This window comes from Anguilla rostrata, chromosome 5, assembly GCF_018555375.3.
Source record: "Anguilla rostrata isolate EN2019 chromosome 5, ASM1855537v3, whole genome shotgun sequence".
Taxonomy (NCBI): Eukaryota; Metazoa; Chordata; class Actinopteri; order Anguilliformes; family Anguillidae; genus Anguilla; species Anguilla rostrata.
This window is the reverse complement of record NC_057937.1, coordinates 38,366,680-38,393,992: the sequence shown is the minus strand read 5'-3', so window position 1 is coordinate 38,393,992 and position 27,313 is coordinate 38,366,680. Positions and strand designations below refer to the sequence as shown.

General features: G+C 45.1%; 1 protein-coding gene across 3 annotated transcripts in view; it reads left to right on the top strand.

The window, feature by feature from the left end:
• LOC135255232 (transcription initiation factor TFIID subunit 4-like) overlaps positions 1–26,921 on the top strand; it is a 78,269-nt gene extending 51,348 nt beyond the window's left edge. For all 3 annotated transcript variants that reach the window (XM_064336111.1, XM_064336110.1, XM_064336109.1), the window contains one exon: positions 24,071–26,921. In XM_064336111.1, coding sequence (XP_064192181.1) covers positions 24,071–24,244 — 174 coding nt within the window. In that variant the 3' untranslated portion in view covers positions 24,245–26,921. The remainder of the gene's footprint in view (positions 1–24,070) is intronic.
• Positions 26,922–27,313: the final 392 nt, after the last annotated feature.

Genomic DNA, 27,313 nt, shown 5'->3' with positions numbered 1-27,313 from the left:
AGATAAAACCAGACACCTCTGGGTTACATTTTATTGAACTGTGACTCAGAGAAAATTAGGTTGTGGACTTTTTGAAAAGTTTAGGAGCCCTTGCTGGAAAGAGGGGATGGGAAGCCCTGGTCTTGGAGTGCCAGTGTAGAAATGGTTTTAGTGAACACAGTTGAGTTCCTAATCTCCCTAGCTCCACTTTATATCATTTAGACTGCAAATATTCAGGCTCAGACTGAATATTTACAGTGTTCAAACTCAGGTGCAACACAAACCAGGTACATCTCAGGTACTCTTAAGACCAGGGCTGGCTTACCTCTGCCATTAGCACGTTCTTTGTGGTTTGTGGTCAGTTTTCCCTAAGCCACCCCCGCCCTTGAAGCGCTTTGCCGAAAACAGGTTGCTGCTCTTTGTCGTGGCTCCCTCGCTTTCTGTCAGAAATGTCCACGCATTTGATTTCAGAGAGATGCTGGGATGTCATTGTGTTTCTTTTTGCTTCATTTTTTTTCTTCATTCTTTTTTGCGTCATGCATTTTTGAACAAGGGCACACATTTGCATGTTGTGATGTAGGCCATTGCCATTTCATTGATTTGAGAGTTGGCCCAAAGGCAGTCGTGTGGTGAGGCGTTTCCAGTGCTTCTTAAAAGATTGTTTTATTCTGCTGTACCACTTTGATAAGAAATACAAGAGACTTAAGAGATTTGTGATTCCAAAAGTAATAACCAATACTTAATCCTTGGGGAGGTGCAAGTAACTTGTGCTGGTGATAACGATGTGGGATGATGGCAGTCCTGTGAGGTTAGTCAAGCATGCAAGGTATGTAGTAGAGTGTTTGCTTTTGGAATCTCAAAAGAAGAGACCATGATCTGTAGTTTCATGGGCATTTTTCCTTGATAGAAAAAGTTCAGCCAGGTAAATAACTATTCATAACTAAAATGTTATTATTAATGAATTATTTTTACTTTGCAAACATGTGCCGTGGTACTGTATGTGCAAAGATACACTCCAGGTTTTGCTAAATATGCTGTGTGTGGGCTTATGCATTCTAATATTTTTGGCAGTTTGTAGCCAGGGTTAGGGTTTTTCCTGATGTCATTTTCATTTCCATAGCAACGTAATGTATTTCTGATGATACTGCCAGGGCTGTTGTAGTAGGTACTGATAGTAAGTACTATGATACTGTGGTTCATCTTAAATTTGAGGATACATTACCATTTTTATTATTTTCATTTTGTTTAAAAAAAAAAAAAAAATCAATAGCAAATAACAGGCAACAGTGTGGTATAGTGGCTAGGGAACTGGGCCAGTAACGCAAAGGTTGTGGGTTTGATTCCCGGCTGGTACGCTGCTGTTGTACCCTTGAGCGAGATACTTAACCTGAATTTCCTCTGTAAATATCCTCCTGTATAAATGGATTGCATTTTAAAATTTTATCTGTGTTAGACACCTGGATAAGAGCAGATGCAGAGTTCAGTGACATGTAAATACTGAGATCTTATGTAACAGAAAAAAACGCCAGTTACAGAATATAGGTTTAAATTTTCTGTTTAGGACGCTCTGAATTGATTTGGGCTAATTTTACCTGTAATTTGGGGTGTTGTGAAATGCTCCCATTTGTCACTTTACAGTTGATAGAGCTGACTAATGATGCAGTCAGCTCATTTAAAAAACATTTTTTCAACAAATTGTATTATTTAAATTTTCAGGAAGCAGGCAAAACAGCCAGCTGGGGTCTCAAGAACATGGAAATGGGTGGTTAGCTAGTAATATGGCAAACTTACTGCTGTGAACCTGTGTTCTTACTGTTGACCACTAAGGTGGTCTGGCTTTAATGGTGCGTGCCTTTACATGATATAAATGCTTTTGTTTTGGACTTGTACTGGCCTAAGAGTTTTATCTGACATTACCAATGTGAAAAACCTTAGTTGTAAGTAAGCTATTGTGTGAATGTTGTGGATGGGATGTGGTGGATATCCTGTTCCATTACATTTCGTGGAATTTTTAAGGACAATTTGGGGATTAAAATATTTTGGTGCCAGAAAAGGTGGGATGTCAAAGAGGCATTGTTCTGTGTTTTAAAAGGTTTTTAAAAAAAAAAAATGAATTCAGTTTGCGAGGAAAAAGGATTAAGTGTGCTTGCCCAGAATCTTAAAACCGCTGTTTTCATCCTTTACTGGCTTCAAGAAAAGAAGGTGACTCATTTAGAAATGACTTCTCTTTAGTTATGAGCTGATTCTTTTGCAATGGCCGCCTTTCAGCACAAGGTTGATTTGTTCATTAGCGAATCTAAGCAAAAGCGATATGGTATAGGTTCGCTAGTTGTAGGAAGGAGAGGGGTGTGTTGGTGTTATATTAAGCGATAAACAGAAAGACGGTGTGAAATGTGGGTGGGGCCTGCGTGGTAGCAGCCACACCCTTAAGCTACACACGCCTGGCTGTAGCTTTGCTCGGGGATGGAAGGTTTCAGTCAGCCGGCATTACAGCATCTCATCGCACACTAGCGACCCCTGCTGGATGATCGGGTGCCCGCAAGCCTGTACGTTCACCCGCGTGTGAAGTGTCTTCCTCCGATTCATGTCTGCACAAGCCTGGCTTGTTGTACCGCGTGCGGTGACATCACACGCTTCGGAAGAGAGCGCATGCTCATTGGCGCTCTCGTTAATCGATAGCGGGGGGTGCGAGGAACATTGCTATGTGAGCATGATCGAGCATTCTAGGCTGGGGAGAAAAAGGGGGAAAGGCATTTTTTTTTTTTAAAAAGACAAAATTAAATTAAAAAAAATTGAACAAAGCCCAGTATTTTAGATCTTCAGATGTTCAGAAAAGATGAAAAATTAAATGTGTGAAAATGCTCATGATGCAAAAGTGAGAAAATGGGGGGTGGGGGGTGGGGGAGTCATTCAGAATTGATATAAAAAGCACCGCTGGCCTTCATTCGACTCACCTTCATGTGACCAGCACAGCCTCTGCTCTTAATTATGATTAATTATAGTGAAATTACACTCACAGTCTGTCTTTAAAAGAAATATGGTTTTTGTAGTGTATTCAGTTTTTTATTCTTGGTCATATGGTAAAAGGGTGCAAGTAAATAACATTATGATATTGTCCAGTAATCTTTACACATTGAAAGGCTTGTTATTTTAGCTGTATGGTATGTTCTGTGCAGTGTACTTAATATGATGTATGAACAAAGCATGTGTTCTTAATGTCTTATGATGGTTTCATAAACCTGCTTATTGGGTCATTACATATTTACATATTTCTTCACATATTTTCCTTATCTGCAGCCTTCTACAAAAAATGCACTAAATAACACATAAATAACTAAATAAAAGCATTACTTCTGGTGCTTGAATGTTAGCCTCCATCGCTACATTTTCCCCTGAACGGTCTGTTAGCTCGCTGTTTTATCCTGAAAACATCTGCGGCGGCATTTACGGAAGCGGTCTCAGACGCGCACGACGCACGCAAGAGCGCGCTTTTTTCTCCACAGCCGCTCGGGGAAAAAAACGTCCGCGTCCCGCGTTTAATTTGCGGAAATTAATGAAGCGGAGTCGTAGCTCCCCTATCATGAGAGCTCGCGAGGCGGAGGGCATGAATCTTAACTTATTTTCACTTCGTTTTCACCTCCTCGCATTTCTCCATTTCACATGGGCTGGAAGCGCCGGCGGCGCTCTCTCTCTCCCCCAACCCCCCCCTTTCTGGAGCGCAGAGTGAATGTGACTTTTCTAAGGGGGTCACAGGATGCCTGCGAGGCCTGTGGGTGTTGCTGGACCGCCGCCCGCTCTTAGCCTCACTGAAGGGCCTGTCATAGATTTCATCTGCGCAGAAATGAGCCGCGGGGCCCCGGGGCCCGGGAGCGCGGGCAGGCGGGCAGGCAGGCCCCGCATTACCGAGCCCACGCTGATTATTTCCCTCTGACATCAAATCCCTCAGCGCCGCGCATTAATCCCAGACAAAGGCGGCCCTTCAGTGCCGCGCCAGAGCGCCCAGCCCAGGGAGGGATAAGCGCCCCCGCCCAGAGTGAGAGAGAGAGAGAGAGAGGGAGGGAGGGAGAGAGAGAGAGAGGGATAGGGAAGGGAGAGGAGAGGGGGAGAGAGAGGAGAGGGGGGAGGGGAGAGGGAGAGAGAGGAGAGGGGAAGGGAGGGAGAGAGAGAGGAGGAGAGAGAGGTGAGAGGAGAGAGAGGGAGGAGGAGAGAAGGGAGGGAGAGAGGGGAGGAGAGAGAGGATTAGAGGGGGAGAGAGAGAGGGGAGAGAGAGAGAGAGAGAGGGGAGAGAGAGAGGGAGAGAGAGAGAGGGAGGAGGAGGAGAGGGGGGAGAGAGGGAGAGAGAGAGAGAAGAGAGAGGGAAGGAGGAGGAGAGAGAGAGAGAGCGAGAGGGGGAGGGAGGAGAGAGGGGAGAGAGAGAGAGAGGAGAGAGAGAGAGAGGACGGAGGAAGAGAGAGATAGAAACTACAGAGAGAAAGGGGTGAAAAACTGGGAGAGAGAAACGGAGGAGAAAGAGAGGGAGAGAGAGAAAGACAAAGACGCCAGCTTTCCGCTTAGGGACTTCTGCCCGAAACCCAATCCCCCTTTGACCCTGCAGCCTCAGCCACTGATGAAACACAGGTGACCTTCCAGGCACCACCCCCTCCCCCATTTTAAAGGTGACCGGGCTTCACCAAGCCGTGCCGGGCCCCAGACTGCCCCGGGGTGTCTGCCTGAAGCAGGACCTCCACTGCGGCAGGGAACAAAGGGAGCCTTATGGGCCCCAGTCTGGAGGATCAGCCGCAGGGCGGCAGTGTGGAAGTGTCCAATAAAGCAGAACAGGGCCCCGTGTGGCCCCTGGACACGGGTCACCACACAGACCTCGCCCCCTCTCTGCAAACTCCAAGTCCACTTGGAAGAGGGTGGAGGAACGATGGAGAGAGAGAGAGAGAGAGGGTGGAGAGAATGGGGAGATTAGATGTGAAGGTGAGGCAAGACAGAGAGAAATTGGAGTGGAAAGGTGAAGAACAAAAGGTAGAAGAGAGGTAGAGGGTGGAGGGGTAGGATGGAGAAAGAAGGTGTGGAAAGATAAAGTGTGGAAAGTGTTGGAAAATGAATATGGACGACTCTAGAGAAGAAGAGAGGATGGAGGTTGAAGGCAGAGTGGAGTGAAGTCCACTTAAAGTCCACTTAAACCCTAGTGTGCATACTTGTCCACAATGTGCCTTACTGCAAGTTGAGTGCTGGCTACATTATATTTGTTGTAGCTAAAATAGTATTTGGCATAATTGGGCATATTTTTTCTGCAGTGCCACAACCAGTTAATTCCACGCATAATTCTTTCAGTTCACACAGTTGTTCTGCATTTATACATTTAATCAACCATGCCAACAACTGTTGAGAATCTATTTGTCCAGCTAGATCTATTTTTATCTGGCTGGCCAGCTATCTAATTAGATAATTCTACTGCATTAATGCCACCCACCCACATGCTACTGACAGTGTTTTACTCTCCCTTACTCTGCAAACATTTAACATTTTAGACTACTATTTTGTCTGATGGGTGAAGAAGCAGGTTATTGAGCACCTTAAGTGCAAAAAAAGGGAAAATTGTGCTTGACTATGGACTATTGACTAAGCAATGTGTCTGTGTCTGTTCACTATTTTTCTCTTTTTTAACCTACCTGCTTACTGGTGTGTATGCAGACCAGGAAAGCGGTTTTGAGCCATTCAGACCAGACTTAGCTGCAAAGAAGTTTACCACCATAGATTGAAATTAACATTTTTATGGAAACAAGTTTTTTGATAATAGTTTAATAAACCACCCAGACCCTCTGACTTGCATCAAATATTGTTTGTTATTCTCTTTGGCATCCAGAACACAGGAAACCGCTACGTTTCATTTGTGAAACTATGCCAGGCATCTGCCTAAAGTCTGAATAGCACAAATAACATGAACAGGCATTTTCAGTTTTATACAGGGCCAGCATGATATGGCCTGGGATATTTTGACATTTGAAAGGGTGTACAAAGGTTTTAGCAGTGTCACGTTCCCACATCCAACACAATGTGCATAGAATAGTAACATAGGCTCAGTTCATTACAACACTCACACAGACACATGACCATTGTGATCACCAACCTGAATTAAAGATGTACACATAAAAAAATATTACTGGTATTTATATTGTAATTTGTTTATCTCCTTTCAAACCATAGATGGATGTGTTAGATGCAACTGTACTAGAAATCTTTATATATCCAGAAAACAGCAGTAGAATGGTTTGACTTAAACTCCAGGCCTATTACTCCCTGCTTCCAAATTTAAACAGTCACATCAACCAGTAAATAATGTAATGCGTGTCTTTGTGCATTTGTAAATGGCATTGACTGCATTTAATAAATAGAGGCAAGGCATTTTAACAGATTATTATTGATTGAAGCTTCCATTTTACCTTCTACAGAGCTCTAAAACATCCCTGACACATTTATGAATGCATAGTGATAATCTAGAGAGAACTGGAGTCATTTATCTCATCAAAGTAAAGCCCCCTGTTAGTTACGGGCAAATGAAATAACAATAGAGGCTACATTGCCTGGGCTTGTTTGACTGCATCGTCGCTCTCATATCAGTCTAATACAGGGCTTTGGAAGAGGTAGGCAGCTGATTTAATAATGGCAGGACTTTTCCATTTGAATTAATTCCACCATCTTTGGGAGTATGGATCAGAACAGGGAGGGAGACAGGCACAGAGAGAAAAGAGAGAGAGGAGAGTGAAGGAGAGATAGAGAGAAGGGGGGTGAAGCACAAGAAAACTGATGCCCTTTCCTCCAGCTAAATTAACAGGAATCACGTGGAAAACAATCTGAGCCTCGTATGAAGAGGGTAACCATTAAAATTAGCCCCGAGCTATGGACTGCACCCAATATCACTAAAGCTGCGCTCGCTGCAGATGTGGAGGCTGGCTTACAGGCAAACTATGCTGTGTTCTATAGCTACAATTAAAATCAACCTCTCTGCCAAAAACTCGGAGGGGACTAGGCAGGGGGGGGAGGGTTAGAAGCGAAACATCAAAGACAGATTGAAATGTGTGGCTGGTAACAAGACTGGTCTCCAGGCCCCGCGGTCCTCCTCGGTCCCCGTTGTTAATGAGAAATTTTGACCCCTGGTTTGTAAGTTAAACTAGTAATCTCGGTTAATGAACTAAATCAATCCCAAGGTGGACTCCCCCTCCCCCCCCACCACCACCACCGACGCACCCCTTCTGTGTCCTCCCCCCCCCCCCATAATCTCATGCTTCGCCCCAGGAAGGAAGTGGCCAGGTATTCAGCCGGGCGAACAGGAAACGCATAGACGGAATAGCTCAGAATGAGGGTGACACCCCCTTTTCCCTCCTCTGCCCCCCCCCTTCCAGGCACGGTCGTGTTTGGCTTGCGCCGGGACCCCCTGCTAACCGGACGGTGTGCGGACGGTTCCCTCACCCCCCTCTGTTAGCACACTGGAGGATACGACCGTGCGAGGCGGCGACCGCCCCCGCTTTCCGGACGGCCCCCCCCCTTTTGCCAGCGCTCGCGCGGAGGGCCGCATGAATAATGCAGGCTTTGTTGAAGGGGGTGACTTTTTGAAGTAAATCCACATTTGCACGCGTGCGACGCGCGGGACGGCTCGGAGGACCACTCCGGCGAGATATCTGCGCGCGTCAAACGCGCACGCGACCGGAGCGGGGAGCGTGAATAATCTGCTATCTGTTGCGTAATGTCAGCGGGCCAATCTGATGCCAAAAACTCCGCAACTGGTCCCCCCCAGGCGAAGCTCCCGAGCGGCGTGGAAAGAGATACTGGAGCGTTTGTTTTTCGGGATTTTTTTGGAGGAGTTCCTCGAATTGGTTTGGGATGAGGTTTATACGGTTCCGATGTCTGCGCTGGGCTGGGCGAAGCTTGTGTGAATGGGCTAATTTCATCCACAGGGATGGAACACATTTATGAGTAAAATAAATTTAAAAACATGCAAGCAAATGCAGTTAGTTGGTAATCTTGATTCAAGCAGTTCAGTTGTAAATAAATGTAGCGTACACTCTAAATCTTGTGAGGTGGTGAATGCAGGGTTTGAATTACGGAGGAAGCCAGGGAGAGCTCAGCACCCACCGCCCCCCCCCCACCCCCCCTCCAAAATAGACTAGAGCCCCTCTGGTCTGCAATCGTAGGAATTGCAGAGTGTAAGCATATTATATAGAAAACGGGTCTTGTAAACGCACAAAACGGTTAGTGTACTTTTTTACTCATTCATTCTGAATGAATGAATCTCGCTCTTTAGCTAAATGTCAGATTTGTTCCCTGCTGTTCCAGCGCATTCGCAGTCCTCCCACAGCTCAGAACCTCAGACTGACCCCCGCATCATACCGCTGACCCGCTCCTGCTGGCGGCCGCTCGCCCCTCCACACACTGGCTGGAATGCGTCATGTGACGTTTCGTCAAGCGAGTCACCGCGGCCAAAGATGACGTGGAATTTCTGTGAGGAAAGGGGTGGCAACAGGGGGAGGGGCGTAAGATATCCCCTACGGTTTTGTAATGGGGGTTAAGAAAAAAAACCGTGAGAGAGAAGCGTGAGGGATGCCTCCGTGCGTCGTGTTGGACGACGCGCCGAAAGATGCCGCCATTAATGGGACGCGGAGCGAAAGACGGGGCGGTGCGGGTGCAGGGAACATGGCAGACGCAGCCGCTCAGAGGCGGCCGCCAACAAACGTTTGCTGTGACAAATCTGTGAAACGTGACTGAAAGAGCAGATAAAAAAGGAGGAGCAATGGCGGCTCTTTGACATGCCCAGCAGACGCTGATTAAACAAGCTCGTCCGAAGGTACTGTGAGTAGCTCTTTTAGCGTATCAGAACCCTTCAGTGTGGTGTCTGTAGCCTCCAAGCACCAGGTGCATTGGAAGTGACCGGATGAACTCTGCTGCTGATAAGAGCACAACGTGGCCCCCCCCCCCCCCCCCCCCCCACCTGAAGATTGTGACTTGAGTCCAAATCTCCAAAATGGCGATAACCTTCCCTTTCAGGTCTCGGTGAGCACAGAGTCAAGAATGGACTCTCGGCACAGATTTGTGTTTGGTAATGTGAGAAGTAGTATTTCCGGTTGTTGAGTGGCTCATTCGGTTAAGGTTACCACGCTGTGGTGTGAGGGTGAGCTCCACGCCTTCAGATCCAATCCAGACTGTGTCAGTGCCGACTGTGGCCGGTAGCACCATAGGGTGACGCACAATTGGCAATTGCCAAGTAATGGGAGGGCTGAACAGGCTAGCGGTCTACGTTTTATTGCTACCTAGCGACCCCCCGCTGGCCTGTGGACTGCATGTTAAAATGGTGTATGAATGGTCTTCCTCAGACTCCACTTCACTGTGCAAGCTTAACTGTAATCCACGGTATGAAAAGAAGCAGTTGGCGACGCCATATGTTTCTTAAGAGAATCGGCGGCGGGGTTTGCATTTAGAACATGGCTGCAGTTGCAGATAATTATTCAAAATTATGGTCGAAATTGCATATGTTCAGCCCCACGTTGGGTGCCAATTTTTAATTATTGTTTTTTAAATAAAAAAGCATTTCTGTCTGGCCCAGGCATCGGTGTTCAGGCTAGCTGAAAGGGGCCATTCAGACTGTGCCTCGGTACTGAACGCGGGGCTGTGTGCCTGGAGGAGTTGGCGTGCCGCTGTGCACAGGTATTGGCTCTATACGCTTGCAGCTTTATATGAGTATTGCTTCTCTCACAGCAGTACTTACAGGTAGTGAACCCCTTTCTGGGAGCTGAAGTGAAACTTCTTATACAGTACAGCCAAGCTGTTTAGGAGGACAAATATTAAAAATGTATTCACTTAAAACGGCTTGTTTTGAAGATAAAAATGTTTTTTCTGTGCGTCATATATGTATTCATGCTGTATGCATATGCATGTATTTGTGCTAACTATATATGTATAATTATATATAATACATGTGTATGTGTATGTATATTCAATATATAAAATGGTTTTGATGGAAAAAAATCTTTTTTTTTCTTAATCTGAGTGAAATTTTTATACTTTTTATTACTGCCTTTAATTTCGGTTGGCACTGTAGTAATGGTTAAGTATACAGTTTTGACAACAAAGTTGAGCCCCAGGCATTTAAAAGATACCCATCGTAAAGAAATTAATTACCTCCCTTGTTAATCTTGATATAATTAAATTTATGAAGAATTAAATTAGCTGCAGTTTTCTTTGAGTTAGGGACATGGGGGCGGGGGGGGGGTGCGGGCGTGCCGTGGGGCCCTCGCCCCCTCCCTATCCCGCTGGCCACGGAGGTGTGGGACACCCCAACACTGAAGGACTTGGGGAGGGGGGGGAGGAGCCAAACAGAGGCCACAGCCAAGCCCCATAATGCACTACCAAACCGCACCTTCCTATTGGCTTAAAGCGGTAATGAGGTCACACGCATAATATAAACGTTCCTTTTTTTAATCACAGGTTTTCTTTGTTTTCCTGTTCCTGGAGGGCCGTTTCCCGTTCCACCTCAGAACTTAATGTGCGCCTGATTGGTTTGATTCTCTTCCCTCTTTCCTCTGTAGTGGATAAGAATAAATTAGGCTTCATAGTTAGTGCCGATACACTCCATTATATGCAGTACTGTACTTGAAAATGATTTTGTGGTGTCAGCCAGTTTGTCCTTACTCATGTAGTTAAATATCCCCTGGATGAGTAATGCATTACATTACATTACATTACAGGCATTTAGCAGACGCTCTTATCCAGAGCAACGTACAACAAGTGCATTAATTCAAGGTGCAGAAGTGCAAAAGAATGCAAAGCATGAATACCTTTTTTGACTTCGGTTATTGTCTTGGAGAAGGACCAATTAAAAAAAAAATTGGGATAGACTTAAGCATGTCACAATTTAATTTCTCACTGGACTTTCCACTTCCCAAACTTGGAGTCATGCAGAGCAACAAATTGCCCTTCCCCGCGTTCTGAACGTCATTATAAACGTTCCCATGAACCGCTCTGGAAAAGCCTCTTTTCTCCCTTTCATCTCACGGGAGTCTATAGTCTTCACTTCTTCATGTATAGGCCTTTGATGTCCCGCAGGTTTCCCAGTCCAGTCCAGTACACAAGATGTTTCATGTGTCCTGTCAATTTGGGGAGAACCTGAAAGGCGTGCAGAGTGCGTAGTACAAGCAGAAGACATTTTCCTAAATGCGACTTCCAGTTTGAAAGCCTTTGGTGCCCTGCCAGGGAGAGAGATGTCTGATTAAAAAAGAAGGGCACCATATTGTTTGCAGATGGGGTGCAGTTTCAAGAGGGGCTTAATTGAATTTCTGCGTAGAGTCGCCAGGCTTGCCAAGGCACCTGTCTGGCACATATATGAGACAGGATAAGGCATGTCACGTTTTAAGTTTAATAGCGAACGAACACCCTGTCTGGGAATTTGGTGTCCAAAAGTCATCTGGAGTATGATGTGCACGAAGGAGTCAAATTAAATGTCGGCCAGCGAGTAAAATGAAGATGACAGAAAACAAGGCAGAAAAGATTTTCAACTGAGAAGTGTTTTATTTGCCATGATGTGATGTGTGTAATGTGGAGATTGCTGTCAATCACAATTGTCAGCTTTCTCAGTGGAAATACATATGATCTGAAGAAAGTCAAACCTGTTGGAAATTTTAGCGATCAATAACAGCTGCTCATTGGCCAAAATATGCCAGCATATCAACGTAGCTTAGCACAACATAGCCTTCTTTCTTTCTGTTCCTTCTTTCTCTTTCTTTCTGTATTACCTTTTCTTTCAGACCAGTTTCCATTGTGCAAGACATTCCGTCTCATCCATATGCTTAAAATGGTGGAACATTCCTTCGTTGTAATGGATAATTGTGTAATCTTTGCTTTCTTCCCTCGCAAACTTCCCCTTCCTCATTAGTATTTATCCTGAGTCCCGCCTACTGACCCAGAGTGGGACTGCAGGGTATTGACCCTGAACCCTGGCCAAGCCGGCCGATCCATATCCACCCCCAACCGTCCCCTCTCTCTGAACCCGGCACAGCTCTGTGCAGCTTATCGCCACTTTCTCCTGGTGAAAATCCCTCAGTCTCACGCGAAACACTCTACCACACCGACGCAACGGATGTCAGGTTCCTGAGTCAGTCAGGTGTCTGCGCGTGTATAAAGCACACATTTCACATTTTGATAGAGTATTTTCATCTCTTTCTTTTACCCTCCAGTTTCTTTCCTCGCTAAAAGAGCGACCGGGCTAAAATTAGCCGGAGAAAGCGGTGCGGGAGAATAAACAAGTCGATCCATTACAGAAGAGGGGTTATTGGCTTGCTTGCCTGTTCTCCAATGGAGGCCCATTAAAAGCGGTAATGCGCGCCTGCAGCAGAGCCAGGGGCTACAGAAGGGGGCCAAGGCAAGGCATATTTCACATGCATCAGACACAAGAATTAAATAGACCAATGTTCCCTAAAAAGACTGAAGTACATCTCTTTCTGATGTGCGGCGCGGGCAGGGAATTCATTGATCTCGGAATGTCCCTTGGCAATTATAAAATATTAAATCCGAGTCACACTTTTCGACTCAGCTTAATTTCTTTCCTCTCCGTTCGCCGCATTCCATTTGATCAATTTTAACAAGTTAGCGGTGGCTCCTAATGGAAAAAGGCCGACCCCAGTCTTCAAGCCGTTCCCTTTTTATTTAAATACCCGTTGTTATATTTTCTCTGAATATTTCAGTCTAAATAAATGAAAAACGGTCGCGGCTTTCTCACGGAAGAGGCAGGTAATCCTTTGACATCGGCCCGCAACCTCGGTCTTAACCCAGATATAGGCTCCAGCCTGCAGTTTTGGTTCGTAATTGAATACTATGAAATTTGCAGACCATGAGACCCGCTTGCTAGTATATATATCAGCAGTTTTTATGTAAGATAGTGGTTTTTTTTATCCTTTTCATGTTTAGAGCGATCCCGGGAAGATAAAATTGTGTTTGATGGCCCATGTGCTTGATGGTTTCAGTATCTTGCTGCTTCTAGCTTCATTTTCCTGAGGTCTGCTAATTGTGCGTAGCATTCAATTAGCCTTGATTTTCAGTAAACATAATCACCCCATCTATTTGACAAGGTACACAGTTCATTTGGTCCTTTGTGCGTTTGCTAATTTGCCAATTAAGATGTAGTAGCAATCATTTCTTGTGTAGCATAAATAACTTGGTTTTCTGAGGAGCAGTATCATTTGCTTCCCTTTCAATTTAGTTCATAGGCTGTGATGGGAATTGGACACCCTGAGATAATTAGTAAGCACAATTATCTCCTTAATATTTTTTTCTGCAAATAATTTTCAAATTAGCATAGAAGATATGACATATAGCCGTGGTTATAAAGATCCTGTGCTTACAGTCCATTTGTTATACATGTACATATTTTAAAACATAATGGCTGTGTGATTATGCTTGCATTACATTTCGCTGGAACAGATTTTTAAGCAGCCGTAATGAATGTAAAAAGTTCTATAAACATACCAAAGACCAAATGATTCTTTCTTTTTAGTGCTCCTTACCCTTTTTTCTCTCAAAGACCCAAGACTACCCAATCACGTTCTGTGCTCTTCGCCACAACCTACACTATCAATCTGGGAGAGCACAGACACGCGGAACAGGCAAAATGGAGGACGCCCGGTCGAGCAGCGGGGGTTGCTGGTGCGCAATGAGGTTCTGTCATCCCAGCAGGCCAAAAGCCCATCCCTGGGCAGCACTAGTGCCAATTGTGAATTGCCCTGTAGGGTTGCCAGTTGCAGTCGGTACTGGCACTGGAATCGATACCAGACCACGGGGGGGGGGCTATCCACGAACTAGAACAGAACCTTAACGTAATGAGCCATCCAGCGGGCCAAATAGTTTTAATGAATAGCGCTCGCAATTTTCATGTCATGAAGCAGCCACAAGTCTGGCAGAGGCGTGTGCATTCGCTCTCAGTCAAGAACAATAGGGCTCTGTTGCGGTCGGAGCGAATCAAAAAAACAAGTTTGCGAGTGAACGCTTCGTGCTTTCCGGCAACTTCTTTTGACAGTCGGGAGGGAGTGAAATACGAGCCTAAATTACTACCTGTAGCAACCTTTTTAAAATGCATTTTTTCCGTGCGTTCGTAATTGACATTTATGCGTAGGTGCAGAGCAAGACATTTTTCTGGTGATAAGAGCACACAAGGAATGTAAGTTGAGTTTGCGCATTCTTGATAACCCCAAAGTTACACTTACTTGTTAGAATTCAACGGTAATTAAGGACCCTGGATACATAGGGTGCCATTCATTGTCTTTCTGATAAGAGAATTCGTGAAAGAAAATTTCAAAATGATGTAAAATTAAGGCACTGCTTAATATTATTAGAATATTATTTTACTGTTTCCCAATGTCAGATGAGTTGTACACCAGGGTGTTTTATAGACGTGACTCCGGTTGAAAGACCACGTGCGAGCACGTGTGTTTACACATACACAGAGCCATTCTTTAGCTTGTAGCGCTAATGGGAAAGGCTTTGCTGCGAACGGGACCACCTGTGCTGAGATCCTTTGTTGCCTTCCAGCTCACCTGGGTGGTCTCCAGTCCGGGCTTTAACCTGTCTTAAGGAACGCATACGGTCCTTATTACCTGGTCATTATGCTAGCACTCCTCGCCAATGAAATGTGTGGGCTTGGAGACGCCGTGCGTCTGGCCTACGCACCTAAGAGAGGAGTACGGTTCCAGCTCTTCCGCGTCTAAACCCGATGCCTGAACTCGGCATTTTCTCACCATGCGGTGGAGCTGTTTGGATACCAGGCAGCCCCGTACGGAAGTTTCCGGAATGCGCCAATGGGCACGCCCGCAGCTGCCAGCCAACGGTGCAGGAAGCCTGTTTCCTTAACAAGATGTGCAATTAACATTGCAGAGAAGGTTGTTGATTTAAATTGAGTCAATATGTAGATAAGGTTTTTGTACATACCATACAGAGCTGGTTACACAAGGCTGAGTCTTTTGTTTCTATAGAGATAATGACGAACCCAAATAGAACTTTTTTGAAAACACTTTATGTGAAGTGGCAGAGACATTGAACGTTAGGGTGTTGGACACCCCCTGTTTCTGAGGAGAAATGGGGAAACCAATGTGGACAGTGACATCTGCTATTGACCTTTCACCCCTTCTTTTGCAGTTTATTTGGTGTAAGGATCAATGATTTCTTCACTGGGTCTACATAGTGAGTAACAGCCTGTAGAAGGTACATTCATGTTGTGTTGTCCTTGCTAATCTAATGCTACACCATCGTACAATGAACAAAATGTACTGTGATATATATGTTGGTAAAGAGCAAGGCTGGCACATGTTTTCAACATCACACCACATAAAAAAAATATATATATGAAGTGGTGTGAGTTTCATAAAAAATTGACAATTATCCTTAAGTTTACATTGCAAATTCTGTTTCATACTGTTGCAATGTGGAATTTTTAAATGTTCATTGGATGAAAAACAATACAATATAATTGCCAGGCATATTAACCACATGCCGTCATGTGAATTCATACTGGTATACCTAAAAATAAGGTTGGCTATACTACCCTTTCCTAGTGTAGAGTGAGGTATTTACAATAGGAGAACCTATTAGAAATAACCGAGCGTTCTTTATCTATGTAAGATCAAAGAAAGCGGTTTCTTTGTTTAATTCAAAAGCTATCAGAATAATTCCATGTCTATGACAAAGGTCTGTGTATAGCCTAATTTAGGACCTAGCCAGTGTATTGTCTGTCTGGCAGAGTTGTTACTGTTTTCCAGGGGCTTAAATCTTCCTAAAACTTCTGCATCTCCTTTTTGACTGTAAGTCTTTTGCTTTTTAAATCATAAGGTTTTGCCAGGGATTTGGCAGTTTTCACACTTCAGGTTTAGGGATGACAGTTTCATGCTTTTAGTTTTTACAGATTCTCCCATGATCCCTTCTTGAAGCCTCAATGTATCTGCAGTACTGTGCTGCCTCAGTCAGTGTGCATTGTCTATAGAACATCTTATTAAACATAAGCACCATTCCCTCTGCACAAAAGAGGAAAATCTCTGGCAATACAGGCTTCTGGTGTGAGCCTTCTCTTCCATTCTTAAATCCATTGGAAAACTGCAGCTTTGAGTTTATCTGGTGGGAATTCGCAACAAAACAAACTGCAGCCGGGCTGAGAGAACAGCTTTAACCCCTGATCATCTCTCTAGACATTACAGTTTTGGGATTAGTTCTCTGCAATCTGATTTCTTTTTTAGCTGGAATCGTGCTGTAGGTCGATTGTTGAGCTGTCTTGAATCGCTGCCTCCACCTACATGAGGTCATGATATAGCAGAAGCAGAAGTTACTTACACCATTGCCTTATTAGCTAAACACTTCCTGAAATTTGGCCTTATACCAAAGTGTCAGACTAGTCAGGCTCATAGTATTGTGCATTCAAGGGCTTGACAAGTGAGGGGAAAAATATCTAAATGCTAAAATGCTAAAATGTGGCTATTGGGCTTTTATGCTAAAAATGTGGCTGTTATGCTAAATATTGTAATATTAATGTGTAACAGTCATTCCCCTGCACCCAGTCAGTCAGCAGGCACTGCAGCACCATTTAAGTGACGGTTACTAAATCAACAAGTCTTCATTAGCGGATGCTTCTAAAGATAGCGACTCTGATTTGAGAATCATTGCACTTATTACATAATTATTATTCCATCACGTCAGTTGGTTCATTTTAGTTTTGAAACTGTTGGAATATTTAGTGCTCCAAAGTTCTATACGGTTCCAGGCCTGTTATTCAGCTTACAATTAGCCTACATATCACATACATACGTAAAAGATTTTCAGTTCTTTAGTTCTGTGGTGTTGTTGGGATCTTTCAAAGCTGAATGTGCATTATAACTATTAGGATGAGCTATTAGAGCTTAATGAATATAACTTCACCTACTGTAAATCATTTCCATCCATAGTAATTTTTTTATCATTATGCATAAATTAACTGGTGCCATGAGTGTATGTGTTTATTAATTTATCAAATAAAATGAAATCAAATCATACTATTGGGAAATAAAGCTTTATTGTGGCATTATGTAGATTGGTGGTAGGGCCATAGTTCACTGAACTGTACATAGTAGAGCCTGACCAAAATGGGATTTTTCAGACTGATACGATACTGATTCTAGAGGGGATAAAATTCACTGATTACCGATACAGTGTATTTTTCACCTGGAAGAAATTAAAGTATTTTTCAGTGTGGATTGCGCACCGATTTTGCACTGATACGATTTTACACTGATAAGGTACTGGGATGGCTGCTTTCTTAAGCAAATAACTTTTATTAAATAATATTTTGTCGTTAACATAGTGTCAACCAGTTTTACATTGTGACCTGAGTACACCTGAGAGTGTTGAACATCAGTCTGTTACTCACTATTTATATTGCCTGTCAGATAGTGACACATGATTAAACAAATAGCATATAGCTCCTCTGCATTTGCACTCACACAACTTATATTTTTGCATAGCATTTACATTGGATCCATTTATACAGCTGGATGTATACTGAAGCAATGCAGGTTAAGTTCCTTGCTCAAGGGTACAACAACAGTGTTGTACCCAGGAATTGAACCTGTGACCTTTCGGTTACAAGACTAGGTTCTTACCCGTTATGCTGCACTCCCGCCCATTTATCGGTTGGGCTCTAATACATAGCAGGATTAATTCCAATCACTTTGGGCCCGTGTAGTTGACAACCGTTTAAATTGGTACAATGCAACTTTGTCTTTATTCAGAAAATCTGTATTTGAAGGAGACTTAGGAACACGCCACCTTATGAGCTGCTTGTACAATAGACTAGGTCTACTGTGGGCTAGCTCAATATCATACTTCCTCTCATAGAGAAAGGTCTCTTAGCACATATTGTGTTTCAGGGTGGTAAATTTATGACTGATTTGTGTTGAGAAAATGCCCTGGATGCCGTTCACGCTGTTTGGGCGGGTGACCCTAAAACCGTCCTCTAAGGAAGCACCGGAGCGGCCCTCCCAAACAGAGCTCGAGGGTCAGCTTTCATCTCCTCCGTAACCCGTGGATTTGGAAACTCAAGGCGACGGAGCTGCAGCCTTGTCGGTAGTCTGCTAATTAGAAAACTCCTGACCTAAAGCAAGATGTTTTAATTATGTGTTGTGTCGACCGGTTTTCTGATTTAGCCCGTGCTTGATATTCATTTAAAGTGCAACCGTGGTACTTCACTACCGGTCACCGGCAGACTGACGGGAGTGTCGTTCTCATTGCGTTTTCACTGGACGATTTCGCCTGATGGCGTGGTCGTCGTGTCGCTAGGTCCGTTTTTTAACGCAGTCGTCGGCGTAAATGGCGGCCGTCGCGGAAAGGAGAGTCGGTGCGCTTGCCGGTTCGGAAGCCACCAGGATGCTTTCGGCGCCGGAAGGCCTGAGATTGCCGCGTTTCTTGGGAGGCGTTCTGAGCGAAGGCAGCGAAGGGGTTAATCAGAAATTGAGCGGGGACGCCGAGGGGCAGCGGCGCTGCAGAACATAGCAGCGTTCGTGCGAAGGCAAGTCATTTCCCGAAACACTGCAGACACATGGCCTCCGGCAGTCTAAAACCTTTGGAGACCAAAATGGCTTGCAGGAGTTAGAAGTAATAAGGTGGTTTTTTTTTTTTTTTTTGCCTTCTTTCTTCTTGACTGAAATTCTGCACGGTTGCTCTGCTTCGCCCCGGCACGGCGTCGCCGTTTTTATGTTTTATACGGGCATTAAGACGCTCCGCGATTGGCCGTTTTTAAGATTTGTTGTTCTATAGCTCAGGATTGGATTGAAGTTGTTTGTTTTGCGTATAATTTGTTCATTTTTCACCAGGTCAGGAGGGCATGGCTCACTCCTTCTTTTCTCCAGGTTTTTCCCCTGCTTCTTATTCCCGAGAGGTTTTTCGCAATGCCCAGATGGAGAATAAAGCTATTTATTATTATTATTTTGGACTTTATTTTCTCTGCCTAGAATGAGATGTAGCAGAACAAGACAAATGGGCTTGGCCTTCAGAAAAGAGAGGGTTTAGGTTAGCCAGGTGTAACACATAGCTGCCTTCATATCCAATCTAACTGGGCCCCAGTAGGAGGGATGGGAGAATTGTGTAGAGGTTGTTTTCGAATCTCAAAGCTAGTTGCCCTCTGTACACGGTACATAACCTGCCAGGGTAACATAGCTTTGCTTCGTTCTCCAAATCCTGTGGTGTTCTCTAGACAACTGGCCACTTTTTTCATCCGCTCTCCTAACTGTGTCCAACTAGGGCTTTGCCCTACGATGTATATGCATACATCTGTGAATTATTATTTTAAATTCTTTATACGTTTATTGGAGCTTAACAGACTCCACATCAAATGAGCGTCTCAGGCAATGTCGAAAGGCCAGGGGCAATTCCACAGACATCTGTTAACTCTTTCAAAATGTCCTCATCCCCCGTCCCTCTCTCCTGTCAGTCTCTCTTTCTGCTTCTCCATTGATCTCTTCTCCCTCCCTCTCTCTCTCTGTCTCTCTCTCTCTTTTTCCTCTCTCTGTGCAAACGATCTGTTGTTGATTATAATGAGAAGAACACTATAAACGGTGATAAAACGGAGACTTTCGCGTGGAGTGAAGGTTGGAGAGTCGGGTCGTCACCTTCCCTTCGCCGGTCTCCGCGGCACAGGGCGGGAGGAAGACGTCGGCCGGAGCCGTTTGGAGCGAGGCGCGCCCTGTAGGTGAACATGTGGTAAAGCTTTGTTTCCTGGCGCTCGCTCAGTCAGTCAGTCGGTCGGCCGGTCAGTCGGGGGCGATGGTGAGGGTTTTCTCAACTTCACAGAGGGCCGCAGCTTGCTCGCTGGCAGGGGCGGAGTAGCCCCTTCATGCCGTCGCTCGACGGCTCTGCCCCGCAAGCGTCGCATATCAAACGTAATGCTAATCCTTACGCATCCACGGTTCTGGGGGTGACATAACACGTTAACTGTCAACGACGGCAGAAAACGGCAAGGCGAGTCGTACATTGAAACGCGGGGCGAAGAAGAGAGAGAACAGCTCTCGTCAGCAGAGAGGTGTTTTGCGACAACTCTGACCCTTTTTAACGCCGTCCAGTCGTCCGGGCGTACGCCGCGTTTAGCATCGCCATTCAAAACCGCTACGCCGTTCTTTCCGGTACGTTCTTCAAGCGCATACTTTACACATGCAAACCGTTCTGGGTGCAGTGCCAAAATTTGTTTTGGCACTGCACCCATGTCCTCTGGTAGCGTTATTTGGCTGGAACAACAGAGAAGGTGATATACAAATCTTTTTTATGACATTGGCCTGCATTCAATCGATTCCTGTCCATAGCTTTGACTCAGTCAAATTCCAGCGTCGGGTGTTTTCTTACACAAACGCTGTTTGAAGGGTTCAGCCCTCTTTATCATCAAATCATTCGCCAAGCAAATACATTTTTTTTGGTTTCATATAAAAATACGTGTATTTATATATTCTGACTTGCAGCTTTCGTTTGGTTGTAAATCAAAAGTTATGGACAAATTTTGATTGAATACGGGCCAAATCCCTATCCGCCCATATTTTTTATTCAGACACCAGAGCGTGGAGATGCTTGTGATTCCATTTCCAGTCATTGTCCTGTCTCTTTTTTACCCACCACTTGTGTCAATGGATGCACTTAAACAAACCCTCTATTTGATTCTCAGTTGGCTACAAAACTCAAATCTGATGCACACGTGGTTTCTAAGTTAATCATAGAGGAGGGTTTCCTCTGTGGTATTGACCAAATGGCATAAGATTGAAGGCCATCTATTTAGTGATCTAAAGAGGGCCTTGGTGTAATGGGAAATGTAGTGAATGAGTGTGTGTGTGTCTGTGTGTGTGAGTACGAGGAAGAGTAAGAGATGACTGAAGAGAGGGGGTAGCATGAAACGTAAGGCACAGACACGTGGTTGAATTGCATCCCTGGCTATGGCTACGGTGCACAGGCTGTTCTGGCAGAGCTGCATGGGACCGGCCTGCCGACAGCCTCCTGCGCCTCCTCCTTACCGGCAGGGTGTGCTGAGGCAGCAGGAGAGAGGTCTGCTGGGTGAACCCCCCCCCCCCCCCTCCCAAATTTTCCTGCCAGACCAGGCGATTAACCCTTAGCCCTGAGGTGAGGCCTAAGCTAAAGCTAATATTTGCCGTAGTGCCATCATCTGATCTTATTCCTGTTTCAGGGTTCCGATCAGCACAAATGAAAGAAAAACAAGAAAGTGCGTAAACGTGTTAGACAAACTGCACATCTCACTGCCATGAGTAAGTGAGAGAGGGAGAACCCAACTCAGCTTGCCCAGTACACCAATCATCTGCTTCTGGTGTCCGTCCTCCCCTTCGATCCTAATGATTTTGGAGGTGCTAGAATTGGCATCATTGAAATGCTAATGATGTGTGCTAGCATTACAGTTTGGCCTCTGAGGGTTACAGTGTACTGGGATGTAACCAGTCTGCAGAACCCTGCCCCCTAATGTCCCACCGTCCGTTCCCTAGAGGTGATCGATAGCTCCCCGCTTTGAAAGGTATTAAAGTTTGAATTTTTTAATTTTAAAGTTTCATGTAAAGAAGCAGATTGAGAGTCATCTGGCTATTTTCTACCAGCTCACCTTTATGCTAGTTAATAAGCTGCAATTGTGATATCGTTTGAAGCCAAGTTAGGCTGGGAGGCTTAAGGAAAATGCTGCTGGGTCAGAAAAATGTAGCTTCTGTTCAGAAGCGTGAGTCATGACTGCCTTTTTACTGGCACCTCAAGACTTTATTTGACTAGAAATTTAAATGTATTGGGCCTTACCTTTGCTATTTATTTTTTTTACCTTTGCTTACCTAGGTATTTTGTGGTTTCACAACCAGTTCCAGGTTAAGGAAGTGCTCTGTAGGTCCCAGAATGCAGCATGCCTTCTCTCTGCAGATCTGGGCAATGCATACTTGCGTATAATTTTGTTGTCAATCATACTTTAGGAAATGTTCTAGATCACTTAATCCCATAAATAGAGATTCCGGAAGCTTGTTGTTGCAGTCTGTTCATTGTCCGCGAAGGTGGTTTGTATTTACGTGCAATTTGTGCGTACAACCTTTGTAATGACTTCTGGGAACCGGAGCCACGTCAGGTAACACCACGTTCCTGTTGCCCTGCGTGTAACCGTAGCAACGCAACAGTGTTCCTGTAACTGTGCCATGTGGGCCTTCCTGCAGCAGTTCGCTACTGCAGGCGGGCTAATGAGTTTCTCAGTTTTTTTACTGCACTGCACATGCACATTCTGTTCCTGTTCCTGTTCATGTCAGCCGCTGGGCTCGTACGGTGATGGGGGGGGGTGGCGGATGGTTTTCCGCGCGTAACTGGAAGGTCGTGGCTTTTCCGGCAACGTTCTTGGCTCGCGGACCGAGCGCGGGGTCCCCAAGTTTGTTCGCGCCGCGCCGGGAATCGCGGTATCGGCGGTGTCGTGATCAGAAGAACGCTACCCTGGAGCACCCCCCCCCCCAACCCCCGCAACCGCGCTCGTTCTGTTGCACGCTCGGCTGCTCCCCCAGCCCGCCCTCGGCAGCCGGGCGGACCTGTTCCGCCAGCGCCCTGTGGGCGCTCGCCGCGGGCCAGGGAGCGGAGCTACGCCCGGGGGCGCCTGGCGCGCCCCTGTCTGAAGGCGTGGCGGGCCACAGGCAAGCCAGAGCCCAATCTCTGAGGGGAGGATCAGCGTTCTCTCACGCACTCTGGCTCTACAGGAAAACAAAGCTGCAAACCCCCCCCCCCCCCCTCTGGCTCTACAGGAAAACAAAGCTGCAAACCCCCCCCCCCCCAAAACCACACGTTTGTTAGGCGTCCGCTCGTAAAAGGCAGGACGGACACCGGATCACTGAGGGGTGACCTGGTCCCTCTGGAACTTTCGGCAGGGCGGTAAGCCGGCAGTGTCCTTACGGGCCCTTCCGCTTCGACGTTCGCCCGATCTGAACGGAAGCCAAGCTAATCGACGTCAAAAGCCCTCATAAATTAACGGGTGCCCTGAGAGCCGTCTTTTCGTTTGACACGGTTGTGCAACTGGCTTCTGGGTCTGCGTAGTGGAGTTGCACACAACTGAAGGGCAGGTTTTGGGTTATTGGCAAACCGAGGTCATCGTGATCCCTCTGAAGGAGCTCGCCCTTTCTCCTTGTATTTGAATCTCTTACCCGCAATCCCTTGGGCAGCCGGGGACCGTTTGCGGTGCCATGTGTCCAACGTGCCGCTGGCACACAGGTGGGCGATGTCCGTCATACGGGAGAGATTGGGTTGATTGGCCCTCTCCGGCGCCACGGCGCCCAGGCAGCATATGATTGGCAGTAATTGGCATCGCGGCGGCAGGCCCGTCCCGCCCACGGTTAGGACGTGTCTGGCTGGCACAGTGACAGAGTTGCTCTTGATGAGACCTCACTCATCCCTTAACTGTATGGATTCCACGGAAACCTTCCCAACCTGTTTCCACGGAAACTTTCCCAGTGGTAGCGGAAACGGACTGCCTGGCAACTTTCAGATCTTAACGACGTCTGCAGCGATCTGTAAAATCGCCACTCTGTCGTCACGAACATGCCGTGACGTGCAAAGAACCCCGGCGGCCATTTTACATCCTCTTTCCTCTCACATGTTTGTGATTAACGTCTCTCTCCAGTGCTTTATGTTTACAGATGACAATCTGCGTAATTACAGTGATGGTGCTTAGTGGGGTTCGTAATGACCATACCCCAGCTTGTTATATTTTCCTGCTTCCAGTCAGCACTTTACAGATCTGTTAGCCAAAGTTCTGTGGTTTCGAAGAAAATCGTTCTGTAATTTTCCCAAAACTGGTATACGTCTTCCTAATGTTCTCACATAGAGCTTGGTCCAAACAAACGTCCAAAAGCAGAACGAGTGTCAGCTCATATCGAAATCAAACGGCTCTCATTGTTCTGAATTTCCAGACCCGTTCTGGTGAGGGCACGCTTTGACTCTGCTTACGCCACAGGAGGGGAATGTGTGGTAAAGTGCGATATCAGAACCGTTTTGTTGCCCTGTGAAAATAGCCGTACCTTCTCTCTCTGTCTCCCCCCCCCCCTTCCCCCCTCAGGTTTCGGGGACCTCCGTGGGCTCGCCGGCGGGCTCCGGGGCCCCCTCCACCTCCTCGCGCCAGTACTCCCGGCACCGCATCACGCGCGTCAACCTCAGGGACTTCATCTTCTACATGGAGCAGGAGAGAGAGACGGCCCGCTCGCTCCTGCTCTACCGGGCCCTGCTCAAGTAGCGGCCCCCGGCCCCCGGCCCCGGCACTCTGCTCTTACGGCCTCTCTTCCCAGCACTTCACCCTTTCCCCCCTCCCCTCTCTCATTTCATCTCCTCTCTCTCCTTTCCTCCTTCTCTCTTATCTTTCTCTATCCTTCTCATTCTCCCTCTGTCTGCACCTCCATTGATCTCCCTTCTGTCTTTCTCTTTTTCCCCTCCTCTCCCTTCCTCTTCATCTCTTTCCATATCTCCTCCTCACCTCACTCTCTCTCCCTGTCTCTCTCATTTCCTCTCCTCTCTCTCCCTCTCATCCTCGCCATCCTCCTCTCCCTGCCTCTTCATCTCTTTTCGTATCTCCCCCTCACTCTCTCTCCCTGTCTTTCTCTCTAACCCCCCCCCCCCCCCTCGCTCTCCATCTCACCCCCCCTTTCTCTCCTGCAACGTGCCTTCAGTCGAGCCCCATTGCTTCGGCTCAGCGTCTCTGTCGTGACCTTAAAATCACTTTTTTTAAAAAGAGAAAAGAAAAAAAACGATTGTGTCTCTCTCCATTGTTTTATCTCCAGAATAAAACGCATTCTGTGTAACTATATGTTCGGGATGTCAAAGAAGGCCATGTAAAGTGTGGGTTTGAGACTGGGAAGGACTTCATGAAGGAACCGTGTGTGTAAGTGTTGGTGTCCAAGACAGAACTTACACACATAGGTTGGGTCTCCCATTACATTTCACGCCACCTTACTCGGTGGTTTTTACTGAATGGAAATTCTCAAAGTGAAGGATAACTTACTGCATAGTTGTTTAAAGTAAGATTTCATGCTGTGATACAAGTTTTAGTAATGGGGATGTGATGGGCTCAGTTTCGGAGTTAAAAGTATTAAAAATGAATGAACTCTCAGCATTTCTCAGCATTTTCGTATCTGCATTGTTTAATAATAAATTACTCAGCATTACATGACACAGACACTGAGTGCAGTTAAATGTAAATAGTTAAAAAAATGGTTTTGAACAGCATGTAAAATATTTTTTAACAGCCTATTGGATAATTTAGCAAGAGTAATCTTTGAAAACCATTTGTGAATGTCAAACTGTCGTTCTGTAAAATCAGTAAACGTTGAATTTCTTCATGGTCAGGAGACACTTTGATTTAAATGTAAACTTTGTGTTAATATGGCATATTTCTTCTGATACTATTGAATGTGTCCAAGAGCTGTCTGAAAACAGTAAAATATACCCTTCTAAGTTGGGTGTGGCAATCGAGTACACTTTCTCCTCGTCATGGTAAAAGCTCTTCAAAATAGATTACTGTATGAGGATAACAAAGATATGCTCAATATTTTCTCATTTAATTACAATATTTTACCACGTTGTATATTGTGATTGCTCCATTAAGCGTCCAATTCAGGGAATAGGCAAACATCCTCAGCCGTGTCCCTGAATCGCCATGAAGACAGCGATGAAGATGAGGACTGTGAGGGTACAGTCATATAAAGAGCCCAAACTCAATTTATGTTAAACTTTGGTCAACTGCATTTCATCACAGACCTGTTGAAGGCAGTGCAGATGTTCCTTCAGCAGTTGTTGGGGAAGTTGTGTGCAATTAAATATTACCGGTTTTACTGTCCTCAGCTTGGATTTAGTCCTTAACTTTTGCCTGTAACTTAACACAGCTGGCGAGGTAATTTTGGGGATTTATGAAATCACCAAGCAAAAGCTAGCATTTGCATTGAAATTTTTATTCAGACTGAAACACAAACGGGCTGAATCCAAGTCCTAGAGTATGGAGTCCTTACACTTCTCATGTTGTTCTGCCACCAGCATGACAAAGAAAAGAGGCATTAATTCGCTAAGCGATTGGGTCCCGTTTTGTAACTTCCTGTAGATGACGCGTTCTCCTTGGCGGTGCGCTGTGTCAGCAGTATTTCCAGCGGAGCTTTAACTGTGTAACCCAGCCCTAATTTCCATGGCCTTTTTTGTTTTAAATTTCAGCCTCTTGCTTCTATGCAGCTGTTGTGTCTATGAATTGTGTCACTCTGTAATTTATTTGTTGAATGGATGACATTTCTTGGTGGCTTTTTGAAATTAATGTGCATTGAAGGTTTGTTTCGGTAAGAGCACCGTACTTAGTTTTTTGTGTATTATTACAATTGAAAAAAAAAAGAGAAAGCTGTGTTACTAATATACATAGAGAAACCTCCCGTCTTGCTCAAAGCATTCAGCAGTATTGTCTATAGCTGTTAAAGGGAAATGTTTTTTTTTAACTATTTATATATTTTCTTTTTTATTTTTGCATTTGCATTTTAGCTTGCCACATTTAAGGCAAATAAATTTTATCTTGGAAACAACCATTTCAGAAAAAAGTAAATAATTTAAAGCACAAATAGACCTATTTGTCCAGTGATTTAAGACGATTTTAATAATTATTTTTATGGTTTCTGATAAACAAGCAGAAGGAAATTTCTACTCCTTCGGCTTTTTAGCCAAAAGATTATTAGGAAGGCATTACTGATACACACCGGTGGAAAATTGCGTTTTAATGTGTGGATAATTTGTACATATTGTTTACAAAGACCGTGTGTTTATTAGAACTACGTTATTTTTGGTAAACTGTACATATTCTGAAATTTTCCTGTTGGTGTGAAAAAGCATACTTCTGTATTTGTACCTATTTTGTAAAGGAATAAAGACGCTGTTTACTAAACTAAGCATGTTATCATTTTGTCCTTTGCTTCCCTTATACTTTACAATGCCAAAGTGTTGAATAAACCAACTAGAAACCTCTGAATATGTCATTGAGATGACCCATGTTTGGGATGCTTGAGATGGGTCTTGAAAAGTTTAATTTTTAAAATGAGGTCATTTGTGCTTATGCTGTCCATGGGTCCCGCTTGTTCTGTTGAATCTGGAACATTAGTCTCGATTAGCTGAGGACGACCAAATTTTCATGCAAGACTGGAGCACCTTGCACTCTCTCAGTTTGACAGGAACTTGTAATACATACTTTATGTCTCTAAATGTACATGTATTAATTGCTAAGCATGTTTCTAAGATGTGTTCAGCATTGCATTTTTTTTCTGTACACATGAGGGGCTATTTT